This window comes from Centropristis striata, chromosome 23 (assembly GCF_030273125.1).
Source record: "Centropristis striata isolate RG_2023a ecotype Rhode Island chromosome 23, C.striata_1.0, whole genome shotgun sequence".
NCBI lineage: Eukaryota > Metazoa > Chordata > Actinopteri > Perciformes > Serranidae > Centropristis > Centropristis striata.
The window spans coordinates 3720807-3746916 of NC_081539.1; the positions used below are offsets into that span (position 1 = coordinate 3720807).

The 26110-nt window shown below is 36.9% G+C and overlaps 2 protein-coding genes across 2 annotated transcripts; one reads left to right on the forward strand and one right to left on the reverse strand.

Annotated features, from left to right (window-relative positions):
• Positions 1–1352: 1352 nt before the first annotated feature.
• Positions 1353–11479, reverse strand: steap2 (STEAP family member 2, metalloreductase). Its single transcript, XM_059327112.1, has 6 exons — positions 11293–11479; positions 9850–10292; positions 8378–8544; positions 5412–5939; positions 2965–3129; positions 1353–1983 (listed from the first exon to the last, which is right to left on the reverse strand). Exons 2-6 carry the CDS (start codon positions 10241–10243, stop codon positions 1690–1692), a joined length of 1548 nt encoding a protein of 515 aa, XP_059183095.1. The 5' UTR covers positions 10244–10292; positions 11293–11479; the 3' UTR covers positions 1353–1689.
• Positions 11480–13353: 1874 nt separating this feature from the next.
• alg14 (ALG14 UDP-N-acetylglucosaminyltransferase subunit) lies at positions 13354–25625 on the forward strand. Its single transcript, XM_059327033.1, has 4 exons — positions 13354–13529; positions 16757–16908; positions 20378–20500; positions 25316–25625. The coding sequence occupies exons 1-4, from the start codon at positions 13385–13387 to the stop codon at positions 25544–25546; spliced, it is 651 nt and encodes a 216-aa protein (XP_059183016.1). The 5' UTR covers positions 13354–13384; the 3' UTR covers positions 25547–25625.
• Positions 25626–26110: the final 485 nt, after the last annotated feature.

Below are 26110 nucleotides of genomic sequence, written 5' to 3' on the forward strand. Positions count from 1 at the left end.
ATATATATATATATAGTTTTTATTTTAATATATATATATATATTTATATGTATATATATATTTTTAATAAATGTATTTTTTTAAATATTTAAAAAATATATATACATATATTATTTATATATATATATTATATTATTTAAAAAAAATAAATAAATAATATATAAATATATATAATTTATTTAAAAAAAATATATACATTTTTTAAAAATAAATTATATATATATATTTTAAATAAATTATATATATATAATATATATATATTATTATTATTTATTTTATTTTTTTATGTGTGTGTGTGTGTGTGTTAAAAAGATACCCAAATGTCAAAAACACTGGATCCCAAACTTTCAATTAAATATTCTTTTTATTAGACCATTCCTGCCTGATAAACACCAACATGTTTTAAAGTTCTCTTAATAAATGTGTAGTAATTATCCTCCTCGTCAACACTGTTACATCAGAGTTATTAGAGTCGACAAAACTCCTCCAGAGCCACAGAAGACATAATAATACAACAGTATCTGTCTTCCAGGACAGGAACAAAGTATCTGTAAATGATATTGATAGGATGAATATTCCACTTTACAATTCAAACAGACAAACGATAACATAAAAATCATACAATGTCAGCTTTATAGTGAACAGTCACAGCTAATGAGATCACAGTTCACACGCCAGCAGAGAATAAGATGACATTTCACTGAATAAATCATATTCATTTGCTTCAGTAATCAGACAACCATGGCTGTAGGCAGTGGCGGTTCTACACAGGGGCCACAGCAGGGGCCTCCAGGGGCCTCCAGGGGCCCCTGTGTCACATTAATAATAAAATTATCAATTTATAACGATGAACAATGGAACAATTCTAACCTTCTTTTTTTGTTCAAACAATATCTCATTGTACACAAAAGAAACCCAGAATGTTACATTGTATAATAGTTTAATTGTGCAATAAAATATTGTGTGTGTATGTATATATATACATATATATACATACACACACAATATTTTATTTTATATATTTATACATATATATATATGTACATATATTATACATATGCATATATATGCATATGTATATATATGTATATGTATATATATATGTATATATACATACATACATATGTATGTATATATATATATATATACATACAAATATATGTATATAAATATATATTCTGACTGTACTGCACTTTCAAAATAAAAAAGTGTTTGTGCACAAAAATGAGAAATGCCATTGTCGTACAAAAAAAATCTGCTATTGTTCGTGAGTATATACATGTATATATACATATATATATATACAGTGTATATATATATATATATATATATATATATATATATGTATATAAATATATATATGTATGTAAATATATATTCTGACTGTATTGCACTTTCAAAATAAAAAAGTGATTGTGCACAAAAATCAGAAATGTCATTTTCATACAAAAAAACCTGTTATTGTTGGTGAGTCTCATTATTTAAATCAATGTATTTGTATCTTCCAAATACACTTAAATGAGATGTTTAAATGAGATAAAATAAAGATTTTAAATGCTTTAAATATCATCTCTGCCATTTTTAAATGTGCTAATGAGCCCCTCTGATTAAACACCGGCCCCCCCAGTGAACCTGGTCTAGAACCGCCACTGGCTGTGTGTGTGTGTGTGTGTGTGTGTGTGTGTGTGGTCACATGATGGTGACCCTCTCCGGGGAGACGTGTGCGGCCGAGCCCACCGGCTCCAGCCTCTGGCACCAGTAGTGGGAGCTGTCCAGGCCGCGGCGGATCATGTGGAGGCGGCGGGCCACGCAGGGCAGCAGCATCAGCAGCTTCCCCAGGACCACCACCAGCGGCAGCGCCAGGGACACCACGAAGCTGGGCGGCAGGTAGAAGCGGTACGCGTCCTCCTCGAACGCACGCTTCCAGCCGAACAGCAGGCCGTGCAGCGTGGCGATGAGCAGGGCGATGTAGCCCAGCGTGGACTGGAGCAGAGAGGGGACAGGCTTTATAGTCACACAGGACCAGCTGCTAGCATCAGACCAGCTCCACTAGCTCTCCCTGCTAACAGACACTACAGGGACTAACAGGAGGTTATTAGGATTTAGGATCCATTTAGAGAGCTGGAACATGTAAAAAGGAATAGATATGAGGTGGAACGCAACACTGGGCAGTTCTGGTTCAATCAGGGGTTTGTTTTAACCTTCTGGAGGCTACGGAAGCACCGGAGCACCACTTCTTCATGACGTCAAAAAAAGACACAAAATGACCAAAAAAAGACACACAAAAAGACAAAATGACCAAAAAAGACACAAAAAAACTAAAAAAAGACAACAACAGACACAAAATGACCAAAAAAGACAAAATGACCAAAAAAGACACAAAATGACTAAAAAAAGACACAAAATGACTAGAAAAAAAGTGTCTTTTTGTCATTTTTTGTCAATTTGTCTCTTTTTTTTGTCATTTTGTCTCTTTTTTTTTGTCATTTTGTGTCTTCTGTCTTTTTTTGTCATTTTGTGTCTTTTTTGGTCTTTTTTTTTGGTCATTTTGTCTTTTTTGGTTATTTTGTGTCTTTTTTGACGTCATGAAGAAGTCGTGCTCCGGTGCTTCAGAGGGTTAAACCAGTAAGAGAGTGCTATTGTACAACAAACTTTAACAAAAGGAGGCTATATGAGGGCTGACAATTAGGCAATACAATATACAAAGTAAAATAAATTAATTACCAAACTCTTGGCTTAAAAAACCTCTATAGAACAAAAAGAGGTCAGCACCCATAAGCTTCCAGAAAACAACAGACAAAACCAACTAAAAATTTAAACAAAAGTGAAAAACAGACTTGAAATATTTCACTCTGTGTGTCATGAATCTATATAATGTACGAGTTTCTGAAACAATGGACAAAAAATATTGACCTTTTTCCACAATATTCTGCTAGTCTGAGCTGTGGCTGTGTGTGTGTTTACCTGTATGAAGCTGAACTCCCTCCAGTTGAGCGTGCTGTGGACGGAGGGGATGGAGGTGATGGCGAGCAGCGACAGCAGCCCCAGACTCATGATGCCGAAGGAGATGTACATCTCCACCCTCCACACCTCCTCCTCGTTCCACGCGTTCTCCACGTTAGCATGGACCTGCCGACACACAGCAACACTCCTCACAGTCATCACCTTCCTCTTTAGTTTCATGCAATGGCCACATTAACCTGCAGAGCAGCCTGACAGGTTTCACAGGATAGATTTAATTTGATTAATCCTCTATGGCAGTAGTTCTCAACCTTTTTGAGTCGCGACCCCCAATTTAACATCATGTTGTCTCACTGAACAGAATCAGAATCTCACAGTTCAGATCAGACAAACTCACAAATAATGAAGCAGACAACAACTAAAACATCTCTCTGTCTTTGCATTTATGTATTTTTTTATATATTTTATTGTTAATTTTAATTTTAAGTCCTTTGCTATAAGTTTAAAGGTCCATTCTGACCTCCTGAGCTACTTTGGGATTTGTCAGAAAAGACACAAAATTACCCAAAACAGAATTACTTGACCACAAAATGACACAAAATGATCAAAAATTTACCAAAAAAGACACAAAATGACAAAAAAAAAGACACAAAATGGCCCAAAACAGAATTAATTGAGCACAAAATGACACAAAATCATCAAAAATTTACCAAAAAAGACACAAAATGAAAAAAAAAAGACACAAAATTACCCAAAAGAGAATTAATTGACCACAAAATGACACAAAATGATCAAAAATGGACCAAAAAAGACACAAAATTACCCAAAACAGAATTAATTGACCACAAAATGACACAAAATGATCAAAAATTGACCAAAAAAGACACAAAATGACAAAAAAAAAAAGACACAAAATGGCCCAAAAAAGAAACAAAATGACCAAAAAAAGACACAAAATGACTAAAAAAAGACACAAAATTACCAAAATGAGCTGACTTCCAAAATGATTTGGCGACCCCCAGAAATCATCTCGCGACCCCAACTGGGGTCGGGACCCCAAGGTTGAGAATAGCTGCTCTATGGTACGCATTATGATGTCAGTTAGGATGTTTTTTGTCTTAAAATAGACTAAATAAACATAATCTGAAGAAGTGTATAATTATTTTTATTTGGATGTTTTTGGGGTTTGTTGCCCGTAGCAACATTGTACCATAATGGTGCACAAGTGAAAAATAAAGTTTTTAAAATTAATTTTGACATAATTTATTTAATAAACATGTGTAAAGATTCAGTAGCTTCAACAGGGAACAATACATAACATTTTAAATTTAAAAACATTATAAAAGGAACTTTTTTAACCGGTTTCTGGTCTGAATGTTGCCTGTAGGAAACATTGAACCATTGAACCAACGATCCATTGAAATGAATGTCTTCAACAGTCTAAGTGTATGAAACTATCAAAAATGAAGGTTTACTCAATTATCAGTAGGAATATATTTTTTTCCAGATGGAAAAGGGCCAGAAAATGATGTTTTGAGTGGTTTTTTTTAACTGTTTCCTTTGGAAAAGTCTGCAAAATAGTGTTCCAATATGGCCGCCTGGAGGTCATGTGACAAATTAAAGCATTGCTATTGGTTCCCTATACTCTTCCCTCTTTTTTAAAGTATTGCATCACTCAAAAACATGCATTGTAGAAATCTGACAGGACAAAAATGGGGCAACACCGTACCATAGAGGGTTAAACACATACATTCAGGATTATGTGGCATGTGAGCACAAAAACTCACCTTAAAGCTTTCATGTTGTCAGTATAGTAAAAAATTGCACTTCAGTAGTATTCAATAAGCCTCCACAGATGTTTGCATGAGCAGAATTTATGACCATAGAAATGAATGACAGGATTAGGGAGGCAAACTTTAACCCTTAATAGGGCTCATTGAAATACTTGCAAATTTCAACCTTAGAGAATATTGGAGGATATTACATACAGTCAGAATGTGTATAAAAAAACATACGGACCCGGGGGAGGGGGGTAATATTTTGAGAAAAAAGTTTACGAGATTAAAGTGGCAAATCTACGAGAAAAAAATGTGCAGATTTATGAGATTTAAAGTGGTGAATCTGCGAGAAAAAAGGCTTTTTTCCCCACTTTTTTCTCATAAATCTGCGCCTTTTTTCGCATAGATTTGCCACTTTAATCTAGTAAATTTGCAACTTTTTTCTGGAAATCCATGTGGTTCTACGACCAAACAGAGAGACATGGGGTCCCCATTTTGATATCCACTGAAGTTACCAAATACAGTTCTTCGCCCGATAAATGATTAAGCAATTCGGTTCAGTTTAAGGCAAAAAAAACCCAAAAAAACCCTATTTTATTTGAATATTTCTGCATTGCCTGATGCCGTGTATTAGTATGTATGAGTGTGTGTCAGCTCTTCCATCCCACTGACCTGCTGGTAGGCGGTGTTGAGCACCAGGTACCTCTCAGACCTCCTCATGGGCAGACAGAGGCTGTAGACCACATGGACGGCAGCCAGGAAGAAGCTGAGCAGGCCCAGCTGTTTGCGGCTCTGCAGCCAGCCCTCCAGCCAGTGGGGGAAGTGCCTGTACTTTGTACCGTAGTAGAGCTGGTGGGCTGCTGCCAGCTGGCCCGCTAGGTACACCAGCGCCAAGAGAGTGATGGCCACAGTGGGAAGTGTCCGGTTCACCATCTCTATGGGGATCTTGTAGAAGTCACTCTGCTTGTATTTCACATAGGGGTGGATGATATCACGTACAAAAGAGTAGGCAAAAAAGAAGATGGAGAGGGCCACGGCGGCTAGAACGGGGCCCTTCCAGCCGGGAAATAACTGTATGGGAATGTTCTCGATATCCCGCGAGGAAGACAGGGTGCCCATATCCACTGGCAGGAAGTTGAGTTGGCGGGCTAATTCCATAATCTGCTGTCGAGCCTCCACCGAGTCGCTGCAGATGAAGACCTACAGAGGCAGGATTAGGGAGAAAAAGACTGGTCAGACAGTGGAAACGGACAGCGTTGAGAGATAGAATAACATGTTGGCTAATTCCCCAGCTGTTACCCTCTCACTGGATGTCAAAAAGTACTTTACTTCCAAGAAAAGTAAAAAAAAAAAAAACCCAACAACAACGTGTTTCGTTCTTTCAACTGACTGTTCTAGATAAAAGTAGTTGAGTTATAACCTTGGTTGTTCCAGTTGTCATCTCTAAAGGATTTCTGAATACACTCTGTGCACAGTTAGCGATGCCGGTTAATTCACATTCACGATTTTTATGATCAGCCGAGGCACTGTCCATAACTGGCCTTGCTGGTTTGTTTATGATCAGCGGCTGATGTTGTGCATAATTAGGCATGCTGGTTTGTTTATGATCAGCCGCTATGCATAATTAGCCACGCTGGTTTGTTTATGATCAGCAGCGGACATTGTGTATAATTAGCCATGCTGGTTTGTTTATGATCAGCCGCTATGCATAATTAGCCATGCTGGTTTGTTTATGATCAGCCCATATGCATAATTAGCCATGCTGGTTTGTTTATGATCAGCCACTATGCATAATTAGCCATGCTGGTTTGATTATGATCAGCCGCTATGCATAATTAGCCATGCTGGTTTGTTTATGATCAGCCGCTATACATAATTAGCCATGCTGGTTTGTTTATGATCAGCCGCTATGCATAATTAGCCATGCTGGTTTGTTTATGATCAGCCCCTATGCATAATTAGCCATGCTGGTTTGTTTATGATCAGCCCCTATGCATAATTAGCCATGCTGGTTTGTTTATGATCAGCCACTGTGCATAATTAGCCATGCTGGTTTGATTATGATCAGCCGCTATGCATAATTAGCCATGCTGGTTTGTTTATGATCAGCCCCTATGCATAATTAGCCATGCTGGTTTGATTATGATCAGCCACTATGCATAATTAGCCATGCTGGTTTGATTATGATCAGCCGCTATGCATAATTAGCCATGCTGGTTTGTTTATGATCAGCCCCTATGCATAATTAGCCATGCTGGTTTGTTTATGATCAGCCCCTATGCATAATTAGCCATGCTGGTTTGTTTATGATCAGCCACTATGCATAATTAGCCGTGCTGGTTTGTTTATGACCAGCCGCTATGCATAATTAGCCACGCTGGTTTGTTTATGATCAGCAGCGGACATTGTGTATAATTAGCCATGCTGGTTTGTTTATGATCAGCCGCTATGCATAATTAGCCATGCTGGTTTGTTTATCATCAGCCGCTATGCATAATTAGCCATGCTGGTTTGTTTATGATCAGCCGCTATGCATAATTAGCCATGCTGGTTTGTTTATCATCAGCCGCTATGCATAATTAGCCATGCTGGTTTGTTTATGATCAGTGGCTGATGTTGTGCATAATTAGCCATGCTGGTTTGTTTATGATCAGCCGCTATGCATAATTAGCCATGCTGGTTTGTCTATGATCAGCCGCTATGCATAATTAGCCATGCTTGTTTGTTTATGATCAGATGCTATGCATAATTAGCCATGCTGGTTTGTTTATGATCAGCCGCTATGCATAATTAGCCATGCTGGTTTGTTTATGATCAGCCGCTATGCATAATTAGCCATGCTGGTTTGTTTATGATCAGCCACTATGCATAATTAGCCATGCTGGTTTGTTTATGATCAGCCGCTATGCATAATTAACCATGCTGGTTTGTTTATGATCAGCCGCTATGCATAATTAGCCATGCTGGTTTGTTTATGATCAGCCGCTATGCATAATTAGCCATGCTGGTTTGTTTATGATCAGCCACTATGCATAATTAACCATGCTGGTTTGTTTATGATCAGCCGCTACGCATAATTAGCCATGCTGGTTTGTTTATGATCAGCCGCTATGCATAACATGCCATGCTGGTTTGTTTATGATCAGATGCTATGCATAATTAGCCATGCTGGTTTGTTTATGATCAGCCGCTATGCATAACTAGCCATGCTGGTTTGTTTATGATCAGCCGCTATGCATAATTAGCCATGCTGGTTTGTTTATGATCAGCCGCTATGCATAACATGCCATGCTGGTTTGTTTATGATCAGATGCTATGCATAATTAGCCATGCTGGTTTGTTTATGATCAGCCGCTATGCATAACTAGCCATGCTGGTTTGTTTATGATCAGCTGCTGACGTTGTGACACAAAATTATTAAAAAAGACTAAAAAATGACCAAAAAAGACACAAAATTACTTTAAAAAAAGACACAAAATGACCCAAAAAGAAAGAATTAGAATTGTAATGATAACTGAGCCATTTCGGGAACAACTGAACAATCAACTCATAACATGTGTTGATTTTTCATTGTGAAAGCCCTGTGGAATATCTATAAAAAGCTCGCCAGTGAGTGAAGTCTAAAAGCTGTTGTGTACCTGTGTGCTGGCGTCCTCGGGGCAGCTCTGCTGCATGGACCAGGCTGAGATGACGTTGAAGCCTTTGACGGTGATGGAGTCTGGCAGCAGCGAGGCCAGATACTCAGCGTTGGACTCTGGATACTGGTTCACCCTTCTGTTGTTGCTCACATCCACCAGGATCTTTCCTACAGTAACACAAGATAAACACACATTATTATTAAAGTTAAAGAACATTAACTAGCTGTCAGCTACAACCAGCAGCAGCTAAATGAGTCTACTGGACAGTAAACCCTCCTTGGTGTTGCTTCTGGCTCCAAAATAAATATATTGCTTGCAGCATGTTGTATGAATGTGATGCCTTAAAATTATAGTTCATCATTCGTTGCACATGTATCAGTCACTTTCATTATTATTAGCCGAATTATCATAACTAGTGAACCGTTTGTCATACAGTCTTGAGTGAGGAGATTGTTGCACTCTGTATAGATCGCTAACTGTCAGCAGCTGATCATAAACAAAGCAGCATGGCTAATTACGCACAGCGTCTGATCATAAACATTTGTGATCGTGAATTAACCGGCATCACTAACTGTGCACAGAGTGTCTGGTGCTTGTTGTAAACAAACAGAGATCGCTAAGTGAACACCTCCTGCAGCAGCAGCACATACACACTGTACTGCTACAGAGCTAACTGTTAGCCTGTTAGCACATACACACTGTACTGCTACAGAGCTAACTGTTAGCCTGTTAGCACATACACACTGTACTGCTACAGAGCTAACTGTTAGCCTGTTAGCACATACACACTGTACTGCTACAGAGCTAACTGTTAGCCTGTTAGCACATACACACTGTACTGCTACAGAGCTAACTGTTAGCCTGTTAGCACATACACACTGTACTGCTACAGAGCTAACTGTTAGCCTGTTAGCAATTTACAGGGACTGGACGCTAAGGGGTTAACATACCCTCCGGCTCTGTGACTGCAGCTGGGAGAGACTGCTGCAGGAGGACTGGGCTGCTTCGACTTTCGGAGACTCGTTCTTACACTAAGAGTCTCCAAAAGTCTCCAATAACACCAGAAAAAGTCGCTGGATTTGTCGGCAGTTGCTTTTTTAAAAAAAATAGTTGCTAAGGGGGTCTGAAAAGTTTCCTAAAAATAGCATCAAAGTCGCTAAGTTGGCAACACTGCCTCGCCGTCTTTTACAAATGGCGCGTGTTGTTGTGGCGTCGAGTACTACGTCACATCCTGCTTAGCGTTCTATCCAATCAGCAACCAGGCTTTTTTCAGGGGAGAAAAACAGCCCTGCTCTTCTACAGGGACAAAAAAAGTCCAGACAAAAGACCGCTCAGGACGGCTCATATTCAAATTAGACCCGCCTCATTCCAGGTATTGGACTGTAATAATAGTATGTATGGAAGAAGAAGTAGTAGTAGTAGTAAGGAAGAAGTCAGAATAAGTTGAATAATAAGTGTTAAGTGTTGTGTACCTTCCAGTAGATGCTTGAGGTCCCACAGGACAGAGTAGTGCTCTCGGCGTATTGCCAGGAACACGATGGCGGCCTTCCCCACCGCGTCCTCGTGGTGCGTCACATCCACCACATGAGGGAACGACTGGGCCGCCAGTTTGGGATGGCGGCTGCCCACCACCACGTGGAAGCCACAGCGCAGCAGGCGGATGGTCAGGCACTTGGAGAAGTCCCCGGAGCCCAGGATGGCCACGGTGGGCTGGCCGGGCAGACAGCAGGCCGACTCCGGGCCCCCGACTCTACTCTTGGTGCTGTTGGGCAGGAAGCAGGCCTGGGCGTGGCGGAGGTGGCGGGAGGACGGCGCCGTGAGGAACACTGGGCTCCTGCTGCTGCCCATCATAGAGATGGAGTCCATCCTTCCTCCCTGGCTCTTCTTCTGCTGTCTGAGAAGGGTTTCAGTAGGTCTGAGGGAGGTGGAAGGAAAGGGAAAGAGGAGCAGAATTAACCCTCTGGGGTCTGAGCCTATTTTGGTTTGGCTATCTCGTTTTTGAATACTTTTGACAATTATTTTCTCACTTTAACCCATTTAAGCCAGGAAAGCATTATCGCATTTCTACCATTAAAACTGGGAGCGATGTTGTGTTATTCTACCATTAAAGCCGGGAAAGCGGATATGTGATTTTGTAGTATTTGTATTTTTTTCCACCTATTTTCGGTCTCTTGGCCAATGAAATGCATCAGAATACATGTGGGAGTGTCGCAATGCATCATGGGACTTTTCCAGAACTTTGAAATCGTCACCAAAAAAAGACACAAAATGACCAAAAATAGACACAAAAAGACACTAAATGACTAAAAAATGACCAAAAAAGGACACAAAATGAGAATACATGCAATGCAACATTGGACTTTTCCAGAACTTTAAAATCATGGTGGAAGACGACTATAGCGGAGGAGCTCAGCAGTAAGTGACGGAAGAGATCTTGATGAAAACAGCACGGATCATTTTATTGCTGATCCGACTTTGAACTCTCGGAACCAATCGACCGGCATTTATGGATGAGGAATATGTTTTTAGACGACATATTTTCACAGAAGAACAGAAAGATTTGTGGCCATCTGGACATAATAACAATAATAATACTAATTGATTATGATGATGATATAAGAAATCATGACTGTTTATGTCTTATATTACTTTATGCGTCCTTGAGTACCCTGAAAAGTGCAATATATAAAATGTATTATTATTATTATTATTATTATTACAGTAGGCAGTTTTTCACTGTAAAATCTACAGGGTTTTTTTAAGCTCGCTGATACCAATAAATCTTACACATTGTACCTTTAAGTGTTTTTGGAAGTAAAAACTTTGGTGGGCTTCTGTACATCTCATAGGGGTTTATAGGTTGCAGGCTAACAATGCTAATGGCTTTAAATATGGTAAATAAAGAATTTGCAAACCCTTTTTTGGACCAATTCGGCTCTAGGACGTCGATAAGGAGACATTTTGGGACATGCGGGCCAAGCTGCACTATATCCAGCCTCGTTCTTCATCATGTGCTCGGTAAATAAAACCCGATCAGACCAGCAGCGGATAATAATAAACAACATTGTGTCTGCAGAAAGAGCGATCTGGTGAAGGTCATTGTGTGTGTGTGCAGGCAGCTCGGGTACCTGTAGCGCTGCAGCATGGCAGCTGCGGGTACACCACAACACACAGCAAGCTGCAGCAACACACACACACACACAGCTACACAAAGGTGCATATTGAGAGAACACGCAGTGTGTGAGTGTGTCGGCATGTTACCAACCTGTCAGGTGTGTGTGTGTCTCAGGTATGATGATGATGCTGTTAATGGATCCAGAGCTAGATCTCCACTCTGGTCCTGATGCTGCTCATCCTGCTGTTCAACACAAGCTGCGTTCACGTCCCGTGGGGAAGATCGGAGACGGCAGCTTTCATCCGAAAATAACCTTTGTAATAATCTTTAGTTGTGCAAAAACAGTGTACAATTTATTCATTGAAATTTAAAGTAAAAGTAGCACATTTTTAGAATCAGTACAATTAACATTAGGTATTAAACCCCCTCCCCATGGACAAGATTGGGAAGAAAAAGAATAATAATAGTAATAATTATAATAATACAAAAATAAAGGAATAATAAAAAAAGAAAGGAGAGAAAAAAATAAAATAAAAATAGTAAAAAATAGATAACAAGAACGACAATAATAATAATAAAAACATTAAATATGAGGAAAAGATAAATAAATAAATAAATAAAAATATAATAACAATAAAAAAGAAAAGAAAATTAAGTTACAAAAAACAGTAATAACCCATACTAAACTGAGTGAATTGAGTGAATTCCAGAATCAAGCTCTATTTCAATTCTGACCATGAATGTCACCCATAGGAGCAGCTCTTAACAGTATATTATTTTAATTTAACCCTCTATGGTACACATTACGATGCCAGTAAGGAAAAAAATGTTTGGAGTGGGGTTTTTTTTTCCCCTGTCCTAAAATAGACTAAATAAACATAATCTGAAGAATTTTATAAAAAGCATTTTTTGGAAGTTTTTGGGGTTTGTTGCCTGTTGCCATGTGTGGAAATTATAAGCATTAAGACATTTAAAGTTCACTATAATAGTAGACTATGACCCTCTATACCAGGGGTCTCAAACTCAAATTACCTGGGGGCTGCTGGAGGCAGTATCAAAATGACCGAAAAAAGACACAAAATGACCAAAAAAAGACACAAAATGACAAAAAAAAAGACACAAAATGGCCCAAAAAAATACACAAGATTACTAAAAAAGACACAGAAGTATTAGAAAAAGACAAAAAATTACCAAAAAAGACAGAAAATTACTAAAAAAAGACACAAAATTACCAAAAAAATACACAAAATGATCAAAAAAGACACAAAATTACTAAAAAAGACACAAAATTACTGAAAAAACACTAAATTACTTTAAAAAGACACAAAATGACCAACAAAAATACACAAAATTACTTAAAAACACACAAAATTATTAGAAAAAGACACAAAATGACCAAGAAAAGACACAAAATGACCAAAAAAGACACAAAATGACAAAAAAACAAAACACAATAAGACCAAAATTGTTGCGCTAAACACACAAGACACAAATAAAATAGAGTCCCACTAGAATAAAAACCAGAGTTGATGACAGGATCACACACAATCACAAGATCACATTTATGTTGGTTTTTCTTTGTTTCTTTTGGTTCAAAATGTTTTAATCCAGTAAGTCAGAATAAAAAAATCAATTATTATTATCAGGTCATATAGGTGAAAAAAATAAATACCAACATGTCATTTAAACATGTTTTAAATGGTGAATACAGACAGGATGGAAAGACTCCATCGAGTTAAAGAACATAACAGAAGGAAAAGTATGAAAGAAGTCCAGCAGATGGCGGTAAATGCAGCGAAAAGGAAGCCAACTGCCAATAAACACCAAAGAAGAAGAAAAAGAAGCGAATCGCTCCTCGTGTCCTTTGGTCCTCCAGAGCTGCCGTAGCTGTCATGGCGCTCCTTCTGGCTGCAGTATTCGCTGTTTTAATTCTATGTTTGTTGTTTATTTTCCGGTTGTTTACCACCGTGAAGGCTGGACCGAGCTATAAACCTGGAGCTAAAGGTCCGCTTGTTGTTCTCATCGTTGCAGGATCAGGTAACATTAACGTTTATTAGCTCATATTCATGGTTAAAAAGTCATCTTCTATAACTTCCCTTCATAGAGATAAACAGTGACGTCCTGGAGCTAATTAGCTTTTGGTCTTTTTGTGTGTGTGTGTTTTTTTTGTCATTTAGTGTCTTTGTAAGTCATTTTGTGTCTTTTTTGGTCATTTTGTGTCTTTTTTTGTGTTTCTTGTGGTTATTTTGTGCCTTTTTTGGTCATTTTGTGTCTTTTTTAAAGTAATTTAGTGTTTTTTTCAGTCATTTTGTGTCTTTTTTTGGTAGTTTTGTGTCTTTTTGGTAATTTTGTGTCTTTTTTTAGTAATTTTGTGTCTTTTTTGATCATTTTGTGTCTTTTTAAAGTAATTTAGTGTTTTTTCAGTCATTTTGTGTCTTTTTTTGGTACTTTTCTGTCTTTTTTGGTAATTTTCTGTCTTTTTCTAATACTTCTGTGTCTTTTTTAGTAATCTTGTGTATTTTTTTGGGCCATTGTGTGTCTTTTTTTGTCATTTTGTGTCTTTTTTTTTAGTCATTTTGTGTCTTTTTTTTTTATTTATTATTAAGTTTAATTATTAAGACTAATTTTGGATTTTATTAGATATTATGTCAAATTCTGGCGCACAAGAGCGAACCATCGATACTAAAACTGTCCAAACTATTATATGGGGCTAACGAGCATTACATCACACTGTTAAAATAATAATAAAGTCATTTTTTGTGTAAATTGTTGTTGTTTTTTTGCCTAAATCATCTCATAGCCACCTATGGTAAAATCTCCTCCATCCTCAGTTGATCAGATCATGTGATTTTACCCTTTAAGATAATGGCCTATGTCAAGTGTGTGACTTAAGCAGATTTATAATGCTTAAGTCAAAATAAAATGTGTTTTCTGAACATGCCTTTGTGACTTAAGCAAGATATGATAACACTTTATTTTGAAGGTGTCTACATAAGAGTGACATGAGCGTGTCATAAACATGACATGGGATGTGTCATGAACATTAATGACACTTTGAAGTAACATTAATGCTCATGATACTTGTCATGTCATGTTTATGACAGGTTTGTGTCACTCTTATGTAGACACCTTCAAAATAAAGTGTTATCATATCTTGCTTAAGTCACAAAGGCATGTTCAGAAAATTGCCTAAGTCATTTATTTCTCTTAAGTGACATAATTAACACACAGTGTTATTACTATGCCAATAGCCATCCTTTGTTCCTTTTTGAGTGAAATGATCAATAAATGTCATATGTTACACTTTTGGTGAAGTTTTTTGTGTTTCCTGCAAAACTAGAAAAGAAAAGTGAGGCGATTATTTTAACAGGGTGACTTTTAGCAGTAATGTTTCTTTAGCTTCACCTATCGTTGCTGTACTGGACTGTGCTGGATTACTTTGTGTGTTTAACCCTCTGGACCCACTATCATTTATTTACCCTGTCAGACTCTTTGGGCGGAAAATGTCCACTTCCAAAAAAAACGTGATATAAACTTTACAGATTTATATTTTTCTACGACACAAAATTACAAAAAAGACACAAAATTACCAAAAAAAGACACAAAATTACAGAAAAAATTTAATTACTTAAAGAAGAAACAAAATGACCAATAAAATACACAGAATTACCAAAAAAGACACAAAATTATTAAAAAAAAGACACAAAATGACCCAAAAATGACCAAAAAAGACACAAAATTACAGAAAAACAACTAAATTATTATAAAAGGAAACAAAATTACCAATAAAATACACAGAATTACCAAAAAAAGACACAAAATTATTTAAAAAAAAACACAAAATTACCTAAAACACCCCAATTTTTCCATTTTTTTTATTGAAATTCAAGCAGTTCAAGTCAAATGAACAGCTTGAAAGGGTCCAAAGGTAAGTGGTGAACTGCCAGAGGTAAATAAAAAAAGGTAAGCTTAACCAAAACTGGAAAATAATGTACATTTCAGAATTATACAAGTAGGCCTTTTTCAGGGAACAAGAAATGGGTTAACAACTTAACTCTATGGAGTCTTGGGCTATTTTGTCCATTTTTTAATTCTTTTCATGTCTTTGTAAGTCATTTTGTGTCTTTTTTTGGTCATTTTGTTTCTTTTTTTGTCATTTTGTGTCTTTTTTAAGTCATTTTGTGTCTTTTTTTAGACATTTTGTGTCTTTTGGTGTCTTTTTTGTCATTTTGTGTCTTTTTTTTGGTCATTTTGTGTCTTTTTTTGGTCATTTTGTGTCTTTTGGTGTCTTTTTTGTCATTTTGTGTCTTTTTTTTGGTCATTTTGTGTCTTTTTTTGGTCATTTTGTGTCTTTTTTTTTTACATTTTGTGTCTTTTTTTAGACATTTTGTGTCTTTTGGTGTCTTTTTTGTCATTTTGTGTCTTTTTTTGGTCATTTTGTGTCTTTTTTTGGTCATTTTGTGTCTTTTGGTGTCTTTTTTTTGGGTCATTTTGTGTCTTTTTTTAGTCCTTTAGTTCAACATAAAATGTGATTTTGAATCTTTTTTTTTACTTTCAAAACACTATCATGCTCAATAAAGAATTTTAAATGTTGCAAATGTGCATTAATTAGAGTAGACTGAGACATTAAACTGCATCATTTTCAATTAAATTCTGGAAAAGTTGGTGTGTTCTAAAACTTTTGACCAGTAGTGTACATATAATAATAATAATAATAATAATAATAAAGCCTTATAATATTGAAACAACTAATACCTTTGTTACAGGCTCATATGTTTCATCTAGACCAGGGGTCGGCAACCTGCAGCTCCGGAGCCACATGTAGCTCTTCAGTTAACTAAAATGTGCTTCATATCTGATTAAAGTCCACAGGTCTGCCCCGTTACATCTACATTTTGCCAAATTCAAGTCTAATATTGAGTTTCCCGAGCTCGGCCAGCTTTCAATTCCAAATCTCCTGAAATATTTCTTTAGTTTCCAGCCTCTGATTTCATTTGCACTCGGGTCCTCGCTGCATTCTGACGAGATCATATCAATAAATGCTCATTATTACCTATTATTAATGTTAATTTAGACTTGGTAGGCTGTTTAATGTCCATTCTAAGGCTCAAAATAAGGTCTGCGGCTCCATTCTGACTGTTTTTTCTCTTATTTTGACCGACAATGGCTCTTCAGTCAGTAAAGGTTGCCGACCCCTGTTCTAGACTCTATGCTGATCATATGTTCACCATGTATAACTGACAGAGTGTGTTGTGTTTGTCCAGGTGGTCACACCACAGAGATCCTGCGGCTGGTGGAGAGTTTGTCTGCTGCCTACTCTCCCAGACATTATGTCATCGCTGACACCGACACAATGAGCCAGGACAAGATCTGCTGCTTTGAGAGCTCCAGACAACAATCTGACTCTGAGTCTCAGGTAAACAGCTGTCCATAGGCGTACATTTGTGCAGAGATGTCAAGATAGTAGGGTTGTCACCATACTAAAATGTTCAACTCGATACTGATACTCGACACCATTTTCGATGCCACCAGGATAAAAACAAAGACCCCAAAATTTAACAGAAATATTTTTATTAACAAGAAAAATGCAACATGTAAAAATAAACAGAACCACAGGTTAGATATTTATAATAAAAAACAGTTGTGCAAAAAGAAACTGCAACTATGATAACAAGCTTCAGGTCTGAGGTAGTGCAAAAAATAAATAAATACAATAAACAATAACAATTTAAAAGACACAAAATGACTAAAAAAAGACACAAAATTATTTAAAAAAGACACAAAATTACTAAAAAAGACACAAAATTATTTTAAAAAGACACAAAATTACGAAAAAAAAGACTCACAATTATTTTAAAAAGACACAAAATTATTTAAAAAAGACACAAAATTATTTAAATAAGACACAGAATTACTAAAAAAAAGACAGAATTACTAAAAAAAGACACACAATTATTTTAAAAAGACACAAAATTATTTTAAAAAGACACAAAATTACTAAAAAAAAGACACAAAATTATTTAAAAAAGACACAAAATAAAAAAAAAGACACAAAATTACCAAAAAAGACAGAAAATTATTTAAATAAGACACAGAATTACCAAAAAAAAAAGACACAAAATTATCTTAAAAAGACACAAAATTACTAAAAAAAAAAGACACAAAATTATTTTAAAAAGACACAAAATTACTAAAAAAAAAGACACAAAATTATTTTAAAAAGACACAAAATTACTAAAAAAAGACACAAAATTATTTAAAAAAAGACAAAATTATTAGAACAATATTTTTTCATGCTGTGCACAATATTAGGCAAGCTTGATAAGTCGCGAGAAAATAACACTTTTCATTGATACTTTTGAAAATGAGTATCGTATCCGGATACAACGTTTTATTATCGATACTTTTTTGAGTATCGATACTTTTGACGACCCTACAAGATACTGAACTTCATTCATCATTTATCAAACCAATATTACTCAGCAGAAAGGGCTAACTGGAGCAGCAGGTCATTTACAAACCGTTTTCAATATGTTACCTCAAGGGGTCACAGGGTAAATTGGTGAGATGATTACAGGTAGAGTCTGCAATTCTGGAGAAAGACTGTTGATATTTGATCTCCAGATATTTAAATTGCACATTCAGAATGGAGCTAGTCCTCTATGGGTGGATATTTGCTGAATTTTACAAAAAAAAGTGTATAAGAAGTTCATACCAAGGTTATAATAGTTTTGGATTTTTCATTAGTTTCGTTTTGATTTTTTTGTTTTCAAATTCAGTTCGTTTTAATGAGTTTTTAGAGTGAGTTTGAGTTTTTGAGTTTGAGTGAGTTTTAATTAGTTTTTTATTTTTTGGAAAATTCTTAGTTTTAACTAACAAATTTACAAGAGAAAAAAATCTCAAATTTACCAGAAAAAAAATCACAAATTTAAGATAAAAAAATACAAAATTATGATAAAAACATCTAAAATGTATGAGAAAAATACAAATTTACAAGGAAAAAAATGACAAATTTAAGAGAAAAAAATACAAATTTATGAGAAAATCTAAAAATTCAAGAGAAAAATACACATTAACGAGAAAAAAAAATCAAACTTGACAGAGTTTTGTGTTTTCATTATTTCTAAGCCAGAATCATCAAAATATCCTCAATATATTTAAATTGCACATTCAGAATGGAGCTAGTCCACTCTGGGTGGATATTTGCTGAATTTTACAAAAAAAAGTGTATAAGAAGTTCATACCAAGGTTATAATAGTTTTGGATTTTTCATTAGTTTCGTTGTGATTTTTTGTTTTCAAATTCAGTTAGTTTTAATTCGTTTTTAGAGTGAGTTTGCTAGTTTTAATCAGTTTTTATTTTTTGGAAAATGCTTAGTTTTAGTTTAGTTTCTATTCGTTTTAGTTTTAGTTTTTTTTTGTAATGGGGTATTTGTTGGGTGCCAGATTCAATAAGGTCACAATAAATGTTTCCTTTATTTCCTTTGTCTGATCCATCTCAGCCCCAATAAGTTTATTAAGTCATAAAACCAGATAGATGAAATAGATTTCATATCAACCAAAAAGGTTTACGGATGAAAAAAGATGATAAAGACGAAAATGAAGGCAATTTTCACTATAATTTGAGTTAGTTTTAGTTAGTTTTGTAACGACAAAATACAGTTTCAGTTGGTTATCGTTTTGTAAAAAACGTTTTATTTTTATTTCAGTTAACAAAAATGTTTTTCCAATTCTAGTTTTCGTTAACTATAATAATCTTGGTGCTGACTTCAGCTTCAGTGATGTATAGAAGACAAACAAATCTCCACAAATCAGTAGGAATGTTTGAAATTCCCCCCTAATATTTCTGAAATAACGTCAAAGAGCTTTAAAGAGTTATTGAAATTAAACCTGTGATGTTTACAAACTGGAACAAGTAAACATCTTGTAGCATTAAGCTATTTGTGTTTGTGTGTGTGTGCATTATTGGCTGTCCAACAAACATTTCTCAACTGAAGTTAAAACCTAAAAAACTGTCTGAGGAAGCAGATGAAACGAGTGATGGAGTTCCTACTTCCGAGAATCTGTGGTGCTGCTAGTTTTCACCACCAGGTGGCGTCAGGACACTTTTCATCTGTGTTTCTCTTTTTTTTCTGAGACACTGAGTGTGTGTAATGAATCTATATAATATATGAGTTTCACAAAATAATTGACAAAAAATGTTTAACTTTTTCACGATATTCTAATTTTTGACATGTACCTGTAGATTATCAATAATGCAAATGGTTGGAAACTTTGAGATTCAGTTGGTAACTATTGAACCTATTTCACTGTTCACATGGTTTCATCCATATTCACTGAATTGTGCTTGGATTGGAGGCTGGACACAAAATTACTAAAAAATGACACGAAATCACACCAAAAATGACAGAAAAAGACACAAAATGACAGAAAAAATTAAATAACTTAAAGAAGAAACAAAATGACCAATAAAAGACACAGAATTACAAAAAAAGACACAAAATTATTTAAAAAGACACAAAATTACTAAAAAAAAAGACACAAAATTATTTAAAAAGGCACAAAATTACCAAAAAAGACAAAACTTTTTTTTTTTAAAAAGACACAAAATTATTGAAAAAGACACAAAATTATTGAAAAAGACACAAAATTACCCAAAACAGTAATTAAAGGGACCTTCCACACACAACAGGATAAAGTGCCATTCATATAAAACTCACATTAAACTTTCATATCAAGGTGGGGAGTTTGAGACCCATGCTTTCGATGTAAACAGGTGTAGACTCAAGTCCTCCTCTGACCTGTTCATGTGGCTGTGAAATCTGAGATAGGAGGGTTTAAATATTATATAAAAAATGTTTTAACTGAATGCAACTCGTTCCTCAGTTCACCATCTGTCGGATCCCTCGGAGTCGAGAGGTTCATCAGTCCTGGAGCTCCTCCGTCATCAGCACCTTGGATGCTTTACGGTTCTCTCTTCCTCTGGTGTTCAGACTCCAACCTGACATGGTGAGTGGACACACACACTAATATACCCTGTACTGTAGCCACACACACACTAATAGACTACATAGTAAACAGGGAGAAGAAACCATAGACCGTTTATAAATAATGGACGTAGTGACGTCACCTCTACACCTCAACCTGACTGAGAGAAGCTGCTGCTAATTCATGTTAGCATTAACTGGAGCATTAACTGGGATGTTAGTTTTGGCAAAAAACAAAAACTAAATGTTCGTTACTGACCTCAGAAAACTGAGCAGCGACTCCTTGGAGTGTCTGTTAGTCCAACCAAACGCTGAACAAGACATTTAATGAACAAAACGTTCAAATAAACTGTCATTAAGTGAAAATACAGTGAAAGGGTCAAAGTTATGAGACCAAACCGCTAAACTTCCTTTTTTATATCTATATAACGTTATATATAACTTTATTGACACGTTGCCGTGGATACGCATTGTTCTGCTTCTCTCCTGATGACGGCTCTCCTTGTTAGTGACCTGTCAATCAAAGGTAGCCCCGCCCCAAATCATACGATTCTTTATCTTCTATTTTCTTCTAAATGGGGCCATTATTTGAACCAGGGGTCTCAAACTCAAATTACCTGGGGGCCGCTGAAGGCAGTATCAAAATGACCAAAAAAAGACACAAAATTACAAAAAAAAGACACAAAATGACAGAAAAAAAACCCTAAATTACTTAAAAAAACACAAAATAACCAAAGAAGATACAAAATTACAAAAAAAAAAAAAGACACAAAATGACCAAAAAGACACTAAATGACCAAAAAGACACACCATTACAAAAAAAGACACAAAATGACTGAAAACACACAAAAGTACTTAAAAAAGACACAAAATGACCAAAAAAGACACAGAATGATTTTTTAAAAATTACATTTTATAAAAAAAGACACAAAATTATTTAAAAAAGACACAAAATTACCAAAAAAAGTAATTAAAGGGACCTTCCACACACAACACAGTAAAGTGCCATTCATATAAAACTCACATTAAACTTTCATATCAAGGTGGGGGCCACAAAATATCGTCACGAGGGCCGCAAGTGGACCGCGGGCCGCGAGTTTGAGACCCCCGGTTTGAACTATTAACATCAAAATTGTCTTGAAGATGATTTTTTACTAGTGATTGAGACCATAGTGTGAGGTAATAAATCAAGTGAGAAGTTTTCTCATTTTGCATTGAAATGAATGGACCAAAATGTTTTTGCGGCCAAACTTAGCGCCCCCTGCTGGAATTTTTGGTAGAACTCTACAAAATAACAATCAAAATGATGAACCTAAATGATGTGAGTAAAGTAAAATGACAGCAGATGTGTTTTATCAGCTGATACTCTGATGTTTATTTCTCTAATTTAAAGTACAAACAGCTTCTCTCTGGTCTGTATGAGAACAGATGAGAACATTTGGAGGATTCCAGACCTGAAACCGGTTCCTCTGGCTGTCTGTCAGGCTGAACCCTGTGATTATTGGTGGCTGCTTTAAAACAAAGCCGGGGACTGGAGAGTGATGTGAGGAATGTTCCAGCCGGCTGATGGTTGAACTGGAGCAGAAGAACAGCTGGAGACCTCCAGAGACTCACATATACAGAGGAGAGTCTGTAAACAGTCAATGTAAAGCAGCAAACAGACGCATTTATAGCTGCAGCGTAATAACTGTAACATGAGTAAACAAAACAACTTAGGAATGTATTTGCTATTAGCTGTGCACAACTGTAAACAATATTGCAGTACATGTTGGAACTGAACATACAATATAAATATTACTGTAGATCAGGGGTCTCAAACTCTAATTACCTGGGGGCGCTGGAAGCAGTATCCAAATGACCAAAAAAAGACACAAAGTTACTAAAAAAAGACACAAAATGACCAAAAAAAGACACAAAATTACAAAAATTACAAAAAATGACACAATTTTTAAAAAAACATTATTTAAAAAAGACACAAAATGACCCAAAAAAGACAAAAAATGACCAAAAAGACACAGAATTACTAAAAAAAGGACACACAATTATTGAAAAAAGACACAAAATGACCAAAAAAAGACACAAAGTTACTAAAAAAAGACACAAAATGACCAAAAATTACACAACATTTAAAAAAAAGACACAAAATGACCAAAAAAAGACACAAAATGACAAAAACAGACACACTTTTTTTTTTATGACAAAAAATGACCAAAACAGTGACAGAATGACCAAAAAAGACACAACATTATTTTAAAAACACACAAAATGACCCAAAAAATGACCAAAAAGACACAGAATTAGTAAAAAAAGGGACACACAATTACCGAAAAAAGACACAAAATTACCAAAAAAATACACAAAATTACCAAAAAAAGACACAACATTACCAAAAAAAGTAATTAAAGGGACCTTCCACACACAACACGAAGTGCCATTCATATAAAGCTCACATTAAACTTTCATATCAAGGTGGGGGCCACAAAATATCGTCACAAGGGCCGCAATTGGCCCGCGGGCCTCGAGTTTGAGATCCATGATTTAGACCAAATTTGTCTTCCACCACTGACTGTTTTTAACTAAGATTGGCATTTTCAGGTCTAGTGATGGACAACAACTTCAAGAGCTCTGAAATAATTTGAATTCTCTTGGACTTCCATGGAAGTCAATGAGTAAACTGAGCCCCTCATTTTACGACTTAAAAAGCTAAATGTTATTAGGTAATGCTTACATCTGCCTCTACATGAACCATTTGATTCTGTGGGTGTAAAGTGTCTCTACGTCTGTTGTTGAGCTGTTAGAATGACTGAACAGTTCTCTGTAGTTTCCAGTGTGGAGGGATAGAAGAGCTGCTGGTTCTCTATGATGACTTCTCCAGACTCTCTGTCTGGCTTCCTGTAAAACCAGCCTTCAGGCCTGAAGCCACTTATTTATCCAGATCCCCTCCCCCTGTCTGTGAGGCTCACTGATCTGCCTTCACTGCTGCTACTGACTCACACACACACACACACACACACACACACACACGAGGCGTGTTTCCACTGAGTACTTGTTGGAAAGCGACTGAGTGTTTTGGCTCCTCCTACTAGTTAGTTCCCTCGGCCTTTTGTTCCCTTACAGCTACTTTTTTAGCGGCTAACCAACGGAGTTCGTTACATTACATTACATGTCATTTAGTTGACGCTTTTGTCCAAAGCGACTTACAATAAGTTTGTATGTGACAAGCCTCCGGCCCCGCGGCTCGTTAAGAAGAGCCTCCGACCCCGCGGCTCGTTAAGAAGAGCCTCCGACCCCGCGGCTCGTTAAGAAGAGCCTCCGACCCCGCGGCTCGTTAAGAAGAGCCACTGGCCCCGCGGCTCGTTAAGAAGAGCCTCCGGCCCCGCGGCTCGTTAGGAAGAGCCACTGGCCCCGCGGCTCGTTAAGAAGAGCCTCCGGCCCCACGGCTCGTTAAGAAGAGCCACTGGCCCCGCGGCTCGTTAAGAAGAGCCTCCGGCCCCACGGCTCGTTAAGAAGAGCCTCCGGCCCCGTGGCTCGTTAAGAAGAGCCACTGGCCCCCGCGGCTCATTAAGAACAGCCTCCGGCCCCATGGCTCGTTAAGAAGAGCCACTGGCCCCCGCGGCTCGTTAAGAAGAGCCTCCGGCCCCGCGGCTCGTTAAGAAGAGCCACTGGCCCCCGCGGCTTGTTAAGAACAGCGTCCGGCCCCGCGGCTCGTTAAGAAGAGCCTCTGGCCCCGCGGCTCGTTAAGAAGAGCCACTGGCCCCCGCGGCTCGTTAAGAAGAGTAACAACGAGTCTCCAAAAGTCTCCAATAACACCAGAAAAAGTCGCTGGATTTGTCTCCAGTCGCTTTCTTGAAAAATAGTCACTAAAAGAAAAGTCACTAAATATAGCAACAAAGTCGCTAAGTTGGCAACACTGCTTAGCCGGCTTTTACAAATTAAAAAAAAAAATTGTATTAGTTTATTTAAAAGGGGACAGTGCAATTTCATAAAACACATGATTAGTTTTCATCTGTAGTCCCCTGGCCATGATGTAAAAAAAGAACAAAAAAAAAAACATGTACAATATACAAAATACATATAGGCCTACAAACACTTACGATACAATTAAGAAAAAATACCACATCACAACATAACATTTTATCATAACATCAAAACAACACAACAGCCTTATCTTTTAGTGCTGGCAGCTGTAGGTGCTGATGAGCCACAATTTCAACTTTTTTGTAAATGCCTTGTATGTTGTTAGCAGATTAACCTCCTCACGGACTGACTTCCACTCACTTGCTCTCCTTACTGAGCAGGCCGACGTACTGAAAGTGCTCCTGACAGAGGAACATAACAGTCACCTCTGACAGAGCCTCCAGTAACACGCTCATGTGTTGTTGTGGCGTCCAGTACTACGTCACATCCTGCTTAGCGTTCTATCCAATCAGCAACCAGGATTTTTTTAGAGGAGAAAAACGTCCCTGCTATTCTACAGGGACGAAAAAATCCCCTCAAAAGATCTCTCAGGACGGCTCGTATTCAAATTAGGGACGTTTCTGCAAGTGAGACCGCCTCATTCTGGGTACTGGACTGTAATGGAAACATCCTTTATGAAAGACTGAGTATGTGAAATGTGCTCATCCCCCTGATCGTCGTTTTTAGGTCATTTTGTGTGTTTTTTTGGTCATTTTCTTGTCTTTTTTTGGTCAATTTGTGTCTTTTTTTGGTAATTTTGTGTGTTTGTTTTAGTCATTTTGTGTCTTTTTGGTCATTTTATGTCTTTTTTAAATTCATTTTGTGTCTGTTTTGGTCATTTTTTGATCATTTTGTGGTGTCTCTCTGTCTGTTGTTTCAGGTGCTGTGTAACGGCCCGGGGACCTGTGTCCCCCTGTGTGCTGCAGGACTCCTGCTTGGAGTTCTGGGAATAAAGAAAGTCTCGATAGTTTTTGTTGAGAGTATTTGCCGTGTGCAGACGCTGTCGCTCACTGGGAAGATCCTCTATCCAGTATCAGACTACTTCTTCGTGCAGTGGGCGTCTTTGAGAGACAAATACCCCAAATCCATTTTCCTTGGAAGAATAGTGTGAAAACATCTGGTACACACATGTAGAAATAACTATTGTAATGTTTGCTGGGGGTGTTCATGAATAAAAGCTTTATTTTCTATTTTTGAGTTGTGTTTAAACACCTTTTTATATAACTTAAAACGTCATGTTAACAGATCTTTATGTTGGTTAGCGTTAGCCACTGCTCTGCCTATTTTACTCACCAGTTCGTGTTAGACACAAGTACAGTAGTCAGGCGGCTTAGGACCAGATTTAAGAAGAAAGGGGACATGTCGGACAAAAGCACCAAATTTTTTCCACGTGCTCTCCATCTCCATAAGTTTCAATTTTTGGTAGGAGCCACTTCATCAACATTGCAAATCGGAGATGGCACCCATATAAAGTCTATGAGAACCAACATATCTTCCAAGCCACTTGGAAGGTCAATTTTAGTGTCAAAATCTACATTTAATGGGTCAAAGAATAATTTAAAGCTATTGAGAATATCACAAGGTGATTATTTGATCATTTGATCTTTTATTATTTATTACATTTACAACTACAAAGATCTTTGCAATTCCAGTGTACCTTCTTGCCTGAGCACCT

What these genes read in the sequence shown, in the direction of transcription:
- steap2 (XM_059327112.1), bottom strand. Translation starts at nt 10,243, where the DNA reads ATGGACTCCATCTCTATGATGGGCAGCAGCAGGAGCCCAGTGTTCCTC. An exon ending in CCTCAAGCATCTACTGGAAG is followed by an intron (nt 8,545 to 9,849) that starts GTACACAACACT and finishes GTGTTACTGTAG; the next exon opens with GAAAGATCCTGGTGGATGTG. An exon ending in CCGAGGACGCCAGCACACAG is followed by an intron (nt 5,940 to 8,377) that starts GTACACAACAGC and finishes CTGCCTCTGTAG; the next exon opens with GTCTTCATCTGCAGCGACTC.
- alg14 (XM_059327033.1), top strand. Translation starts at nt 13,385, where the DNA reads ATGGCGCTCCTTCTGGCTGCAGTATTCGCTGTTTTAATTCTATGTTTG. An exon ending in TCTCATCGTTGCAGGATCAG is followed by an intron (nt 13,530 to 16,756) that starts GTAACATTAACG and finishes GTGTTTGTCCAG; the next exon opens with GTGGTCACACCACAGAGATC. An exon ending in AATCTGACTCTGAGTCTCAG is followed by an intron (nt 16,909 to 20,377) that starts GTAAACAGCTGT and finishes CTCGTTCCTCAG; the next exon opens with TTCACCATCTGTCGGATCCC.